Consider the following 16,960-nt stretch of genomic DNA (forward strand, 5'->3'; position numbering starts at 1 on the left):
GTTAAAAGATTTCATAAACAATTGTTAGAATGTGAGAAATGGTTGCGCAAGACTAAGTGTTAAAGAATCAGTCCGTCAGGGATGTGTATACCCTCTTTACTGTTTTTTACAGAATCCTGGAGGACTTTATTTTCAGCACTCCAACTGACACTTGTTTGAAAGCATACATATTGCCTGCACTTGGCAGATCCAAAATGGTGTGTTCATGCTTTAGAACTTGCAACTGCAAAACCCATTTGTCTTAATAGGAAAAAGTAGGACCACTTGCGCTTATAGGAATTCTTGGTATAAATTCCAACACTCCCCCAAATATGTTAAAATGCTTTAAGTGGGTTTGCAAGTGTTTGCACTTAATTTGTATGTTAATTTGTAGCCGCTCACAACCACAGTCAAGGTTGGGTTCCATTTTGCTATAGCCTATATAAGCATAGGTCTTCACCCTGAAAACACTTAATAAGATGAACAACTTTACAGACGTGAATATTCTTGTTGGATTTAGTGGTACTGTTAGCGTACCAAGTGAATGTGTGCAGGAGCAGGGTACATAGAGTAGAATAGTCTCTGCCCTGAAGAGCAGTGACAAAATGCTGTCATATAGAGCTGGGTGAAATATTTCAGAGGAATAGTTTATTTGCCAAAAAAAGCTGTTTGGGTTGACCCAAAATTATTTGCAACTTTGACATGAATTTGCTGAATAGCTTTAGCCAATTTTTTTCGGGGCGTACGGCTTAGATGCCATTCACACAACCAGGGCAGGGGAGGAGGAGGTGGAGATAGTCATCTCCTTGTAATTTTTAGCCAGTGGTAAGGGCACTCACCTAGGATATAGAAGACTCTGGCCTTGTCTGCACAGTGGGGTAATGCGCTGTATAGTGAGTGTGATTTCTAAAGCACACTGACATATTGTGCCTTAATTGGCCGTGGAGACTCTCCTGGTGCTCTTCAACTTAGTGCTGTTTGAAACTGTACTACATTAAAGCACAATAGGGAACCTTTAGTGTGCACTAGCAGGGTCGACACAGACCAATTGATATGCAACACATTAGTGCACTTTAGAAATCACACCTCTGTAGAGTGCATTACCAACCGTGTAGACAAGCCCTCAAATTCAGTTCCCCTCTTACCATGGAGAAGAGATTTGCAAGAGTATGTCCTAACTACTGGACTAAAAGTGATAAGGAGATCACCACTATTGCCTCCTTCACTGGCCATTTTGTGAATCTAACTCTTTAAAAATGCTCAAACCCACTCCCACCCCCCAGTCACCCTCATTTTGGGTCAAACAAAAAGTTTCATTTCACTCAGAACAGATTTTTTTGGATCACCTAAATTTTTTGCATTTGTGGGATTCAGTTTGATCTGAAATGGTTTTTTCCAATTTTTCAGAACTGCCAACAAACTGAAAAATTAGCTATTCGCCCTGCTCTACTGTCAAATGTATAATATAAACAAGCTGAAAACTATGTTGCTTGTGACATATAGTAATTACCAAAATTTCATACAAAAAATTGACTTTCATCTTGATGATGTTCCTGGATAAATGTTTTTTTGTTTTTCTATCCTAAAAGAAATAAAAGGATGATTTTTACTCTGAGGTGCTAATTTGGGGAGTACTGTGAGCATCACTCTTTCTGTTTGTAGGTAATGTAGATGAGGAGCCCACTTCAGTCACTGGTCGGAAAGATTCTCTGAGTATTAACCTTGAGTTTGTGAAAGTAAGTCTCTCAAGAATAAGACGTTCAGGAGGTGCTTCATTTTTTGAGAGCCAGTCTGCAAGCAAAGCTGCAAGCAAGATGGATACTACATTAATAAATATATCTGGTACTTACTAGTTTAATTTAATCTATACTGCTTTCTTCAGTGTTTGCCTAACAATAGAGGTGTTGTTCCAATGATAAGCACCATTCTTTCTCCACCACTTTTTATATAGATGTCATTTCAAAGCCACCAACCTATGATGTGCAATAACAACATCTTATAAGTGAATCAGTGATAAGACCTTGTAGGGTTTTTTGTGTTTGGGTAACCCCCATATAGCACCCCCCCCTTGTTGATTCATTTAATTTCAACAGGTCACACATGTTCTTTGACTTCTGTCTGTATGGGTTCACAGTTAAGATTTTTGCTTTGATTTTCCGGTATGAATGAACTTTGAACTTTGTCCATGATGATAAAGCAAAGAGAATTGTTATCCCTGAGTTTCACCCAAACCAAGCTTAATTTCACAGGATTTTGAGGCATGAATTGTGGTTAGGTAATTCATAAACCTGAAGCACCCTTTGGCACACCCAGATGTGTTTCCTATAGTTTTGAGGAGTTTTTTTGTAGGTATTTCTCACAGCTCCAACCTTACCAGCAAAAAGTAATTTAAGTAATTAAGTTTACTAAAATTAATATTTAGTATATTTAAGTATACTTCAAACAAATGAACTTATTTTCCAACAGTTTATATGTTATCTTCTCTATGTGTCCACACAGATCCCACTGTGGGCGCACATGAGCCTTATGCGCACAAGATCAGAATCTTTGAACTGCAATGTCAGTTCAGGCACAGTTCAACAATGTATGTCCTCATGAGTCCCTCCTGTGGGATAGAAAGGGCAGAACAGCCGCAACTATCTGTCAGTTCCTTATTGCTGTCTGTGGCAATGATGTCATTGCCAATTACTGACTTGAGCTAAAAAACTATTTGAGATTGTTCATCCTTAGTTCCCATGTTAATCCAGATAAGATTTACAGTCTCCTTCCCAAGGCCTTTTCTCTCCTCCTCCTTGCTGACCAATAGTTTTTTCCATTGCACCTGGGTTCACATAGGCTTTTATTTTAGGATAACACTGGTATGTGGGGTGGGAAGGTTTATATTGGTTCCTTTTAAGACAAATTCTTTTTATTTTATTTTAAACCATCTTCAGTCACCCCTATCAGTCGGAGGCCTTCTTTTTAGAAACTTCCCCGTATCTTATTAGTTATTCTTTGAACCAGACTTCATTCCTTCTGGCCTTATAACTCATTATTTTCAAGACCTTCCTTCTGCTTGCTAGTCAGGGCCTTTCTTTACAACTTACATATTTCCTTAAGCCAAACTTAAGCTAACTTTAATTCTTCAATTTCATATTTATCCTACAAATCCCTTTACATTGTCCCCCCTTTTTAACTTTATTTTGGTCATATCAAAAAATAAATGTAATTTGTTCCTCATCACACTGTGCCACTATTTGCACCAAAATGGCAGATGCAGAGCCCCTTCAAACAGTGTCAGTCTTCCAACAACACATCACCAACCACAAATGCTTTCTGAAGAGCTTCATCATTATGCCAGTATTTCACCAGTGGGGAAATCCAATTACAGATTTGTTTGCCAGCAAAGATAGCACCTTAGCCTCCAGACAGTATTTTTAGTCACCATTACATCATCCTGAAGAGTCAGAAACTCCAAGCTCTCATTGCTGACCCTCGTAACGCAATATTCCACAGAGAAGTGATGATGGTAAGAGCTCATCCTACACTTATTCCCAAAGTTGTCAGACTTTCATTTAAACTAGTCTGTTATGTCTGCTCACCCATTTTCTTTTTAAAATGCCATTCCTTTCCAGAAGAGAAGAAACTCCACATCCTGGATGTTTCAAGGGTCTTGTTATATTATCTTGATAGGGCAAAGCCTTTCAAACAGACTGTCTTTTTGTGGCCATCTCTTCCCTTCCAGGGATCAAGCCATCTCCTCCCAGAGAATATTGAAACAGATTATGTAGTGTATTTAAATCTATCATGACTGACAGTCTTATCCTCCAAATATGAAAGCTTGCTCCAACAGAGCACAAGCTATGTCCTCTGAATGCTTCAGGAACATGCTTATGTCTCAAATTTGCAAGGCAGCTGTGTGAACAAATCCCTTTACTTTAGTTAAATGCTATGCCTTTGACCTGGCTGCAAGATCAGATGCCAAGTTTGGTATGATGGTTTTACAGTCAGTATTTAGTTAGTGGCAGCCAAGACTTCTCAATCACACCTTTCAAATGAGGTTTATCTGGGATCCACATGGACATATACTCCAGGAAGAAAGAACAATTACCTTATAGTAACTGTGGTTCTTTGAGGTGATATTATCCATGTGGATCCCAAAACTTGCCCTCTACCCCCACTTTTTCAGAGTCCTCTTTCCCTGAGATTCTGAGTTGGCAAAGGAACTGAGAGACAGTTATGCCCGCTCTATCCTTTATGTCCTGGAGTCCAGATGGCACAAGTACATACACAGAGCAGGTGCAGCCCAATAGACATTACTATTCAAAGATTCCGCCCTTGCGCACAAGGCACAGGCGCGTCTAGAGTAGGATTTATATGGACAACATCATCTTGAAGAACCACAGTTAATGTAAGGTAACTATATATTGCACTACCCATTTTAGTGCTTGAAAATGTTTTGGTGAATATATCAGATACAAAGAAACTAAAAAATTGAAGGGTAAATTTTCAAATGTTAGGTTCAATTTTCAAAATCTCTGACTACTGAGCTTTTGCATTTTTTATCAGCTGTCTGTGATATAGGATCTGCTTCTTTTAAATATGACATGCGGCGACTCAGTGAGATTCTGGCCTTCCCAAGAGCCTGGTACAGGAGAAGTATTGCCAGACGCCTTTTTCTAGGTGATCAAACCATAAATCTACCAGGTAAACTACCCCTTATTTCTCTGAAAAATTCTTCCATGAAATAAACCAAAGCAAGAATGGTTTAATTTATGCCGTAATATATGAGTAGCATGAGTAACTAGATAAAGCAATAGAAACTATACTGTAGTATAATACACAGACTGAAAGCAGGTATTGCCCAATTCTAATTCCCAGGAATTTTTCATTTGCCTAAATGGGGAGTTGGTGTTATGTTTTAAGAAAAAGTCATTACAAACAAATTTATATTTCAGCAGAATTTATAACCTAGATCAGTGTTTCCCAAATTTGTTCCACTGTTTGTTCAGGGAAAGCCCCTGGCAGGCCGAGCCGATTTGTTTATCTGCCACGTCTGCGGGTTTGACCGATCGTGGCTCCCAGTGCCGTGGTTCGCTGCTCCAGGCCACTGGGAGTTGCTGGAAGCGGAAGCCAGTACGTCCCTCGGCCTTCTTCCAGCAGCTCCCATGGGCCTGGAGCAGTGAACCACAGCCACTGGGAGCTGCGATCGGCCAAACCTGTGAACGCGGCAGGTAAACAAATCAGCCCGGCCCACCAGGGCTTTCCTTGTACAAGCATCAGAACAAGTTTGGGAATCACTGACCTAGACAATGGAGTGGAGAGTGTGCTTATAAAATTTATGGATGACATCAAGCTGGGGGGGGTTTGCAAGCTTTTTGGAGGACAGGATTATAATTCAAAATGGCCTTGACAAAATGGAGGATTGGTCTGCAATCAACAAGATGACATTCAGTAAAGACAAGTGCAAAATACTGCATGTATGAAGGAAAAATCAGATGCACCCCTACAAAATGGGGAATAGCTGTCTAGGCTGAAAAAGACCAGGCAGTTATAGTGGATCACAAATTGAATAGGAGTCAATTTGTGGGTCACAAAATGAATATGATACAGTTGTGAAAAAGGCTATTATTCTGGGATGTATAAAAAGGAGGGTCATATGTAAGATCTGCAGGTAATTGTCCCATTCTTCTCAGCACTGGTGAGGCCCCAGCTGGAGTACTATGTCCAATTCTGGGTGCCACAGTTTAGGAAAGATGTAGATGAATAGGAGAGCGTCCAGAGGAGATTTAGAAAACCTGACCTATAAGGAAATTTTTTTTTTTTTAAAAATGGTCACGTTTAGTCTTGGGAAAAGAAGACTGAGGGGCATTTGACAAGTCTTCAAATATGTTAAGGGTCATTATAAAAATGACTGTGATCTGTTGTTCTCCATGTCCACTGAAGGTAGAACAAGTCGTCATGGGCGTAATCTGCAGCAAGGGAGATTTATGTTAGATATTAGGAAAAAAACTTCAGGGTAGTAGTTAAGCTCTCTCATAGGCTTCCAAGGGAGGTTGTGGAATCTGCATCATTGGAGATTTTTAAGAACAGACTGGAAAAGCATCTGTTAGGGATGGTCTAGGTATACTTGGTCCTGCCTCAGCACAGGAGGTTGGACTTGATGACTTCTTGAGGTCCCTTCCAACCCAACACTGATGTGATTCTGTGAATACTATTAAAATAATATTAAGGTGGCAATAAAAACACTTTAGAAGAATTTCAAAGTTACTACTATGAAATTTGCTGCTAAGATTGAAATATACAAAACATTTCCCCATATGTAGGAGTAAATTTATTTTGCTTCTGTTAAGTGTTACAGACTGATTGACTGACTAAAAATAAAATAAAGTTACACTGCACTATGGGCACTTTTCTTTTCCAGCAGCATCAGGTCCTGGAACACCAGATTCCATTGACGGGGTAAGCCAGCATCTTTCTCCTGAATCGTCACGTAAAGCATACTGTAGGACTTGGGAGCAGCCCTGCCAGTCTGCTTCATTTACACACATGGCACAGTCATCCAATGTTTTTAATGAGCACAATACAAACACCAGTATGTCACCTGGGACAGCAAATCATAATTTAAAATCTCCGGCTGTTGCACGATCTCGGAGTGTATCTGATTCTTCAGTTCCCCACAGAGGTGAGTGGAAAAGGAGATTTTTAACAGTTCTTTGTCTTTTTAGTGTGGTCTAACACTATATAAATAGTTCTAGTAATTAAATACAATGATGTGATATGTGATAGGGCATTGAGTCGTCATAGCCATCAGAAAAGTTATTAGTTAGTCAGAATAACTCTGTTTGCAACTGTAAGTTTTCATTCTGATCTTGTACTCTTAGACTGTTGTTGGTGGGATGGAGATAAAGTAATTATTGCTTTAAAAATTCAGTGAACTTGTTCTTAAAATTTTAAACAGGAAATTTAATCATGGAAAAGTAGCAAACCTATAAATAAATTAAAACTTAAAGGCACAATCCTGTGAGGTGGTGAATGCCATTGTCTCCCACTAAAATGTTTAGCACCTTGCAGGATCAGATCCTAAAGCATGTATATTTCTCATTGTGCTATTGTCTCCTTTATGCGATAGGACAGAGTTTGAGAACTACAAGAACTGAAATATAGTTTGTCCATCTTGTCTATAGAAGACATTGGAATTGCTATTGTTCGTACAAAGGTTACATAGCTGGGGTGTGGTTCTGCAGTTTATCTTGGTTTATAATAATCCTTTCCTCTACACTTGAGTCCACCCACACTAACCTGGTGCTCCCCGAAGCAGCTCCACGTCACAGATTGGATGGGGTTTAATATGTAGCTGAATGCAGATGACAGAGTCTGAGGCCCATATTAGCAAGTACAACATAAATACAGATGTTTCTTTTTGTATAGAGGTCGAGAGAGTTATTCGAATTTGTTCTACTATGACTGATTTGATTTTGCATCTTATGGGTGAAATAGTGATGTCTACTTGGGGTCTGTACAGTATTGAGGCAGATAAGGTGTTTAAAAATGTTTTTTACTACAGTGACATACACTTTAATACAGTGAAATATCTGGAGAAGTGAGAGGACAGGCTTTTAGTCTATATGGAGGGGAAAATGTTGTAAGCAGTTCACAAAGGAAGACTGAGCTGAAGCAGAATTTGTGGTTAGCTAAATATTGTTTTGAACTAGCACATACTCATACAGTTTACGCATAGTGCTATGTCTTAATAAATGACAAATACTCCTGTGGGCTTCCAATAGGAGTTCGACTGACTTGAATTTCACCAGTCTATGACAAACCCCTGGATACAGTTTAGACTAATGAATAGCTGTCACACCCTTGCCCTTTACCTGGGGTGCCCTTTACAATGCTTTGTTGCTGTAGCTGTCAGCCTGGACTGCTCAGTCTCCAGCATGGAAGTCACTTCCAGCTATGTGTCTGTGCGTGCTGCAGCCAGCCAGCTGCGCCTTGGCTCCTACCAATTTTGACTATAGTACAGAGTGACTCAACTAATTCCTAGTCTTAGATTTTGTCCCAGAAATATTTGTCCTGTACTGACCAGCATTCTCCTGGACAATACACGTTTATATAAACTCTGTTATTGCTTTAATAGAAATAATGCTTGCCACCCCAAGTGGAGTTTCCCAAGTTTAACTATAAAGAGAGAGATTTTAACTGAGTACAGGTAATAAGGCATAAGTCAGAAGTCACAAGAAAAATAAAGATAAAAAGTAACTGGTGCCTAACTTAAACTGTTAAATTCAGAGCAAAGTTTTCTCATCACATACTCTCAGCAGTCTTACTGACCAAATTTCTTAGGTCAGGACCCCTTCTCCAGTTCAGTGGCTTCTTCCTTTGCATCTTCTGGTGCAGTCAATCAATTAATGGGGGAGGGGGGGTCCTTGGGGGTGTTTGTCCCTTCTTTTTATAGTGTCAGTCCCCCTCTTGGAAAACATTTCCAACTGAGAAGATTCAGGAGACAGTCTATAAGGAAGGATGTTCCTTGCTGCTTTTTCCTGACCTGTTAAAGCTTCTTTTGTTTTCCTTCCTGCTTGATTACTCTGTTTACTGCTTAAATGCAAATTAAGCAGAACACACATTCCTTTGTCTGAGACAGGGCTGTTTGTCAGCCTCAGTTTGGAACATGTGTTAAGAACACCATACAGTAGAATCTTATACAGTGGTGCCATACACTTTTCATCAGGTCAGTAATGACCAGTAAATAATGAGTTTTCAAATAATATCTCACAAGGCTTATTTCATACAAAGATTATTACAATAGTGTGGATGGTGTGGACAGAGCGCTAGATTATGTAAATTGGTTCTTAACGTGCTTGTCCACATGGATTCTTCTCTTGGTGCGCATGGACCTCAGGTGCACAAGATCAGATCCTTTTGACCAGCAATGTCTTTTGGGGCTGCACCTGCACCCAAGACGTCCTTGTCCCTCTATGGACATCACACTCAGAGTTGGCGGGGAGTCCAGAGAGCACTCTTGGAGAAGAAGGCATGGTTCTCAGAGGGAGCAGGACCGCTGATAATCTGCCACCTTCCATGTCTAGTAGATTCACCATTGTCCATTGAGGGATTGTTAATCCTGCAAAAGACTTGTGGCACACTCCAATATGAATACCTGTCACTTCCAAGAGGGCAAATAGACAGTACCAAGCTCCTCCAAAGGGCTTGGAATACTTTGATTTGCATCCAGGGAGAAGCTGACTTATTTTAGTAGCTATGCAGGAAAGATCCAAATAGCCAGGGCCTCTTAATACAACACAAAGGAAGGCTGGATCTCTTTGACAGACAAATTGTCTGCTTCACTGGTCTCCACATGTGTGTTTCCATTTCTGAAATACAAAGGTTCAGTATTCAGTGTGTAAAATCTGTAAAACTTTTAAATATTTATTATATTTTATGGATGACTTTAAATTTAATTTTTTTTCTCATGACAGTGTTCATAAAATAGAGAAATAAATAACTTCATTCTCATTATAATTAAGGCAACAAAGTAAACCATAAATGTTTTAATTTTCGGCAATCTTTAGTTGTAGTTCTCCAAGTATGTGACCCATGGGCACTCCACCATAGGATGCACATGTACCCATGCGCCCTTTACCAGAGATTGTGTGGGGTTTTTTTTTGTTGTTTTTTTAAAAGGCAGTGTGCTACTCTAGAGGGCATTTATGGTATCCACTGTTCTCCACTTCCCTTACTTCTCTCACTTACTGTTAAATAGTTCTTTTAGTTAGTTCAGATTTTATTTTAATTATTATATTACATTTTCATACAATCCTGTGCTTTTGAAATGGTGTCTCCCCTCCCGAACTTATTGTTTTTAGTTCCACGGCACTTCCTGGGTTATATAAAAAACCTCAGAGTTCCAGACCTGCCACAGGTATTTTCCTTGTAGTGACAGGCACTCTGGGGTATCAGCCTGGTAGAAAGACCCCCACCTGTTGGTACCACATCACTCAGGCCTGGTCCACACTACAGCGTTAAATCGATGTAATGCTGTACCCGTCCACACTACAAGGCACTTAAAATCGATTTTAAGGGGTCTTAAAATCGATTTCTGTACTCCTGCTCAACGAGAGGAGTAACCCTAAAATCGATATTACTATATCGATTTAGGGTTAGTCTGGATGGAAATCGAAGTTATTGGTCCCATTCTTTTACTGAGCTACCCAGAGTGCACCGCTCCGGAAATCGATGGTAGCCTGGGACCATGGACGCACACCACCGAAGTAATGTGCCCTAGTGTGGACGCGTAAAATCGATTTTATAAAACCTGTTTTATAAAATCGATTTTATTAATTTGGATTTTACTCTGTAATGTGGACGTGGCCTCAGAGGCACTGCAAAACCATAAGCTGGTACTTATAGCCCCTCAGTACCTGAGGAGACCCAAAAGGACCAGGACCCACAGAATGAGGAAGACTCACCCCATTCAGCTGAGTCTTTTGAGGAAGCAGTGCCACTGCCTTCCTGTGCTGATAACTTTAGACTTTCCAGGACTTAGTGAAGCCTCTGGCGGAATCCCTCCAGTCTCCTTTAGAGGAGCTCCAGGAGTCTCAACAGACCCTGACTGATATTTTAAACATCACCCCCTAGGATAAGATCGCTCTTTCTCTTAATGAGGCACTGTTCTCACCTGCTCACACTCTATGGCAAACACCTGCTACTATTATGCCCATGTGCAAAGCAAATACTACATTCCAGCTAAGGGAATGAAGCTGATGGTAAAGGATGTCAACAAAAGGAACCATCAAACATGTTCCAGACTCTCTCCTTCCAACAAGGAGTCAGTTAATCGCCAGAGCTTCCTGCAGGCCGTTCCCAATGTCACTGACACTGCTTCATGATCCATGGCCACCACAGTGGTTATGAGGCGAGCATCCTGGCTCCAGTCAGCTGGACTCCCGAGGGAGATGCAAAACAGTATGGAAAACCTCCCCTTTGAAGGGCCCAAACTCTTCAGTGGTGACACGAACTCCTTACACCACTCTCTTAAAGGCTCCAGAGCAATACTCTGCTCACTGGGAATATACATGCCTGCAACAAAGAGACATTTTAGCAGGTCTCAAACTGCACTCCCTTCTTGGCTTTTTCAATACTACCCACCACAGTGCAACCTCACATCTAGGAGCCTCCTAGGCAGCGATCAGGACCAGCACAAAATGTGCACCTCCGTGTAAGAGACCATTTTGACAGCTTGCTTGAGGGCCTCAAACAACCTCTCCCTCTGGATCTTTTGCTGTATGACTCCACTATATATCCCTCCCCACTTTGGAGACTGCCTATACCATTTCCTACATGCCTAGGAAATGTGTCACCACAGACAAGTGGATTCTGTACGTGATCAGTGTGGCATACTCTATTAATTCACAATCTGTCCTTCCCACCTCTTCCAGTTCCTCTTCAGGGGCCCGCCTCATGAAGATCTTTTGAAGCGGGAAGTGCAATCTCTCCTGCACTTGGAGTTATCAAGCTTGTTTCTCCTGACTTCATCAGAAGAGGCTATTACTCCAAATATATCCTGGTTCCCAAGAGAAGCAGAGGCTGGAAGACAATTCTAAATCTCAAGAATATGGACATCTATGTCCTTTCACAGAACTTAAGGATGATAAACTTAGCCTGCATATTTCCATCCCTAAATCCTGGGAATTAGTTTGTAGCCCTCAACCTCCTGTTATATAGCCACTAACTCCTCCCACAAGTGCTTTCTGCACTGGTTAATAGACTCAAAACATTACCAAATCCTCATTGTCTCCAAAGGTCTTTACCAGATCTTTTTAGCAGTGCCAGCTCACCTCTGTTAGTGGAGCATTGCAGTGTTTCCATATTTGGATGACTGGCACCTCAGGGGTCACTCGGCTCTAGAGGTTCAGTTGGCAGCATTCAAGGCACGAACTCTGTTTCAATCCCTGGGCATTTGCATTAATCTGAAAACACTGACATTAACTCTTGTCAGCAGATAGTCTTCATGGGAGCCACTCTAGATTCCCTAATTGCCCAAGCTTGCCTTCCCAAGGTAAGATTCTCCACTATGTCCAGTCTAATGGCTACCTTACAGCACAGTCCACAAACAACTCTAAGGGCCTGCCTACAACTTCTCGGCCACATGTTGGCTTCTGCATTCATTATGTTGCTTGGTTCCACATGCATTATGTTGCAAGACTGCACCTCAGATGTCTTTGGGCTTGCCTGAGGACTGTGTGCACCACAATCAGATGGTCTTTCCAAATCAATCATGGTATCTCCAAACATACAGACTCTCTCAGAGGTGGAAGAACCCACTGAAGTAGAATCCCGATTTTCACATCCTCCACTCTAGAAAATCCTCGTGATGGATGCCACTCATTTGGGTTGGGGGTGCCCATCTACAAGAGGCCACTGCACAGGGCAAATGATCCCCACACAAAAGAGAGCACTCTTCATAAACATCCTAGAACTAAGCATTTTGCTACGCCTGTCAGCACTTCCTTTACAATATACAGAGCCCTTCAGTCAGGGAAATGCTGGACAATCAGGCAGACATACTATATAAACCATCAGGGGAAGCAAGATCCCAGTCATTATGAGCAGAGTCTCCAAGACTGTGGAACTAGTGTATCTTGCATCAGATAGAAATCTGTGGTTTATGTACCCGGCCTCCCAGAATACAACTGCAGATTTCATCAGGACCATGAGTGTTGGAAAATGCCCTACAACACCTTGGTCCCCTGCCCAGCTCTACCTGCCCATACCTCTGATCCTCAAAACATTATTCAAACAGAGACAAATAGGAGCAAGGATTAGTCTCATAGTGCCATCATGGCTAAGACAAGTGTGCTACACCTCTCACCTCTCCGTGGCAACACCTGTTCCTATCTCAGAAGATGAAGTCTTCCCTGAGAGGAACTCAGGTGCCCTGATCCATCCCAGTCCTTTGTCTCAAGGGATGGCTCCTCGATGGTTCTTGAGTGTGGTATTACCCTGTTCAAATAAGCTCTAGTCAGATAAGATATAGTAGGAAACCACCTACTTGTAAGACTTACTTGCAGAAGTGGAAACATTTCCATTCCTGGTGTTCCCTCCATTCTTTGCATGCCTCAGATGCTCCACTCTCAAAAATCCTAGATTACCTGTTGAACTTAAAGACCTCAGACTTGTCAGTAAGCTCATTTCAGAGTGCACCTGCTCACTATCAAGGCCTTCCATTTACTTATTGAAGGGGTTTCAGTCTTTGACCCCAAACCATGGTTCGGTTCCTTAAGGGCTTACACAACTTGTTTCCCCTTCTCAGGAACCCTGCTCCCCCATGGGCCTTAACTTGGTCCTTAATGCCTTGAGATGCCTCCCCTTTGAGCTAATAGCTGCTCTCTTTTCCACCTTTCCCTTAAGACTTCATTTCTGGTTGCTGTTGCTTCAGCCAAAAGAATGAGGCTGTCACGGTGCACATGGCAGACCCATCACATATGTCTTTTACCCTGACAAGGTCACACTGTGTCCCCATCCTCGTTTCCTCTCTAAGGTCTCACTGAATTTCATATTAATCATGAAATTTGTTTACCTGTATTTTATCCAAAGCACGACACCTCCAGAGCAGAAACTAGTCTACACACTCTAGAACTCAGGAGGGCCTTCACCTTCTTCCTTTAGACTGAGACCTTTAAAGCTTCTCCAAGATGCTTGTATCTTTTGCTGAAAGAATGGATAGTCAATTTCCACTCATACTCTGAAATGGGTTTTAGGTTGCATCTTTACCTGTTATAAAACTGCTGGATACAACACCCTTGCAGAGCAACAGCACACTCCACTAGGTGTCATTCCACTTCTGTTGCCTCTCCTGAACGATGTTCCAAGACTGCAACTTGGTCTTCAGTTCACATGTTTGCCAAGCAGTACGCTATCTTACCTGCTTCCAGAGCTGACGCTACCTCTGGTAACACAGTTTTCTGAACTTTTTTGGATTTGCCTCCTCAGCACCCTCCTCCACATTAGTTACTACTTGGAGGGCCTACAAGATTGAAGCATCCATAGCCATATACAGTTGCTGTGGCATCTTTGGTTTCATGGCTGATAAGAAACTGAGTAGCAGCCGATCCATGCTTTTTTTATATGCTCTTGTCTGGGAGCATGAGGTACTGGTCTGTACAGACACATGGATGCTGCTTTTTTACAATCTCCAGTTGAGAGCACATGGATATGCAAGTGTTCTACAGTGGAATGCCCATAGGGACAAAACTTCTCAAAGAACTCAAATTACTGTAAGGTAAGTAACCTCTCCATCTGTGGTGCTTTTAAGTCTAATGGCAGTTTTGTCTTCTGTTAACATCTTTTAATGTTAAAAACCTGCAAGTTTTCCTCCAGGGAATGCCTTTTTCAATTTTACTTTCCTCTGTTTTTAGATACACTCTCGAAAACATCAACACCATTTAATAAATCAAATAAAGCTGGAAGTCAGCAGGGGACACCATGGGAAACTCTGGTTGTGTTTGCTATGAATTTGAAACAATTAAATGTCCAAATGAATATGAGCAATGTAATGGGCAATACTACGTAAGTAGAAAAATTGGTGATTTAGCAGATTGTTTGTTTGATATTTTAATTTGCTGGGGAAAAGACTGTTAAACAGTTGTCCCTCAAGAACATTCAAAACTTGCTGTCTTCTAGGTCAGTGGTTCTCAACCAGGGGTACACTTACCGCTGGGAGGTACACAGAGGTCTTCCAGGGGGTACATCAACTCATCTAGATATTTGCCTAGTTTTACAACAGACTACATAAAAAGCACTATCAGAGTCAGTACGAACTAAAATTTTATACAGAGAATGTTTCTTTTATACTGGTCTGTGTGCTATACACTGAAATGTACGTACAATATTTATATTCCAATTGATTTATTTTAGAATTATAAGCTTAAAAATGAGAAAGTAAGCAATTTTTCAATAATAGTGTGGTATGACACTTTTTTGTATTTTTATGTCTGATTTTTGTAAACAAGTTTTTAAGTGAGGTGAAAATTGGGGGTACGCAAGACAAATCAGACTCCTGAAAGTGGTAAAGTAGGCTGGAAAGGTTGAGAGCCACTGTTATAGGTGATTTTGTATTTTTATAGCTTAAAATCCTGCCATTCCACTTTAAATGCCCCTAGCGAACAAATGTAGTGTGGTATGATTTCCTGACTTATGGTCTGCTTGAATTGAAACTGACTGTGTTAACGTCCACTGAGGCTACACTCAAGACATCAGGAACTTGACATAAATTAGGATCTGAGATAGCCTTAGTGCCCTATGGAAAATATAGTCTGCTCTATCCTAGGCAGGCCACTGGTCATAGGAACACTATATTATATGCATAGATATTTCTACAGACAGTCAGTTTCTATATCATTAGTATAGGACAGTGTGGGAAAATCCGAATACCATTTATAAGAGGCACAAAGATGTGGAAAGGTGGATTTTCTCTCTGCCGGGTTTGGGCCCAACCCACCTATATTATATTATCTCTGCTTCATGGAGAAGGGTGGGAAGCAGCATTTCATTTGGAGCCAAATTTTCAAATTTTGTGTGTAAAGAGCTTCATTTTGCACAGGTAGATTACCGTAGAGTATACTAGATCCATGCTCTTAGCAGTTCTGCCCATTCCATGTTCCAGTGCTGAAATACTCCAACAGATGGTGCATGCCTAATCACTGCTGAAGAATTACATCCAGTAACTTGTTCTCATACCTTAAGTGTCTGTTCTTTCTGAAACAGCACTATTTTGTCATTTGGCTTTCCTCATTTGTGGAAATATATTTTTCTTGCCCCAAACACTGACTCAAAAACAACTCTGCAGTAAAACAAGAAACTATGCCTATCTCAACAGTTTCTGCTTACAATGGTACCTTGCAGTTTGAAGTATTGGAAGTACTCATGCATTGCCGCTTTTCATCTCTGTTTCAGGTGGACTACCAGTGGTTTGAAAAGCCAAGGACGTTTATCTGTGGGTAGTAACAGAGACCGTGAAATTAGCATGTCTGTTGGTCTGGGAAGATCCCAGCTGGATTCCAGAGGAGGTGTGGTTGGAGGTACCATAGATGTTAATACCTTGGAGATGGTGGGTAAGTTGGAAAGACTAAAAGTTTTACACTTTGCTGTACCAAGTCCATTACGAATTACACCAGTGCAGTTGTATTCTACAGAAGTGTAGTGTTCTGAAGTGTCAACTTTTTTACATAATGTGAAAAGCCAAAAGCACATATATAATACAAAATTTTCCTATGTGAACTTATTTAATTATATAAACAGATGTTGGCCTAGAATCTCACCTGCTGCACCCATTGTCCACTGGGCAAAGTTTGGGGGTGGGGGAGGGTGTACAGGAGTCAGTTGCAATTCCCTGATTCTGGGATGGTTCTCTGCCTCAGGGACAGGACTTCTCTTAACCTGCACTGACTGACTGTGGCCCCCAAGTCTTCTACCAGTTGGGGAACTGGAAGAGTACACAGCACTCCAATGTGCCCTATAGCTCCTCAAACACCCCTATGCTGGGAACTACAGGAAAAATGATGTAAGAGCTGGATATGCCAGTCCTATTTTGGGACTTCCCAATGCTTAGGACAGTTCAGTGGCTTTCCAGCCCCTTTCCACCACAAGAGTGGCACAAAAGGGTCAGCAGGGGACCCTTTTTTATTGTTAACATCTTTATTGTTAACATCTTGTATATCCATAGTGAATTATTCTGTTTCAGCTCATATTTCTGAACATCCAAACCAGCAACCCAGTCACAAAATTCAGATTACTTTGGGTTCTACAGAAGCACGTGTTGACTATATGGGGTCCAGTATCCTTATGGGAATCTTCAGTAATGCAGATCTTAAACTGCAGGATGAATGGAAAGTTAATCTATATAATACCTTGGATTCTAGTATTTCTGATAAAAGGTAATACTTCTTACTGTACTTAATGTTTCCACTGTCTAGTTCTGTCCATTTATCTCATTCAAAAGAAT

At 41.1% G+C, this 16,960-nt stretch overlaps 1 protein-coding gene across 7 annotated transcripts in view; it reads left to right on the top strand.

Moving 5' to 3' along the window:
• The window catches only part of BLTP1 (bridge-like lipid transfer protein family member 1), a 233,015-nt gene that overhangs the window by 202,986 nt on the left and 13,069 nt on the right, over positions 1–16,960 (top strand). For 4 of the 7 annotated variants that reach the window (XM_050946192.1, XM_050946197.1, XM_050946191.1 and 1 more), the window contains 6 exons: positions 1,642–1,821; positions 4,528–4,665; positions 6,386–6,643; positions 14,376–14,526; positions 15,913–16,070; positions 16,700–16,892. In XM_050946192.1, the coding sequence (XP_050802149.1) occupies positions 1,642–1,821; positions 4,528–4,665; positions 6,386–6,643; positions 14,376–14,526; positions 15,913–16,070; positions 16,700–16,892 (1,078 nt within the window). Of the gene's footprint in view, positions 1–1,641; positions 1,822–4,527; positions 4,666–6,382; positions 6,644–14,375; positions 14,527–15,912; positions 16,071–16,699; positions 16,893–16,960 lie in introns of all 7 variants that reach the window. The other 3 variants (XM_050946193.1, XM_050946196.1, XM_050946194.1) reach the window with 1 other exon arrangement.

Source organism: Gopherus flavomarginatus, chromosome 3 (genome assembly GCF_025201925.1).
Source record: "Gopherus flavomarginatus isolate rGopFla2 chromosome 3, rGopFla2.mat.asm, whole genome shotgun sequence".
In the NCBI taxonomy this organism is placed as follows: Eukaryota; Metazoa; Chordata; order Testudines; family Testudinidae; genus Gopherus; species Gopherus flavomarginatus.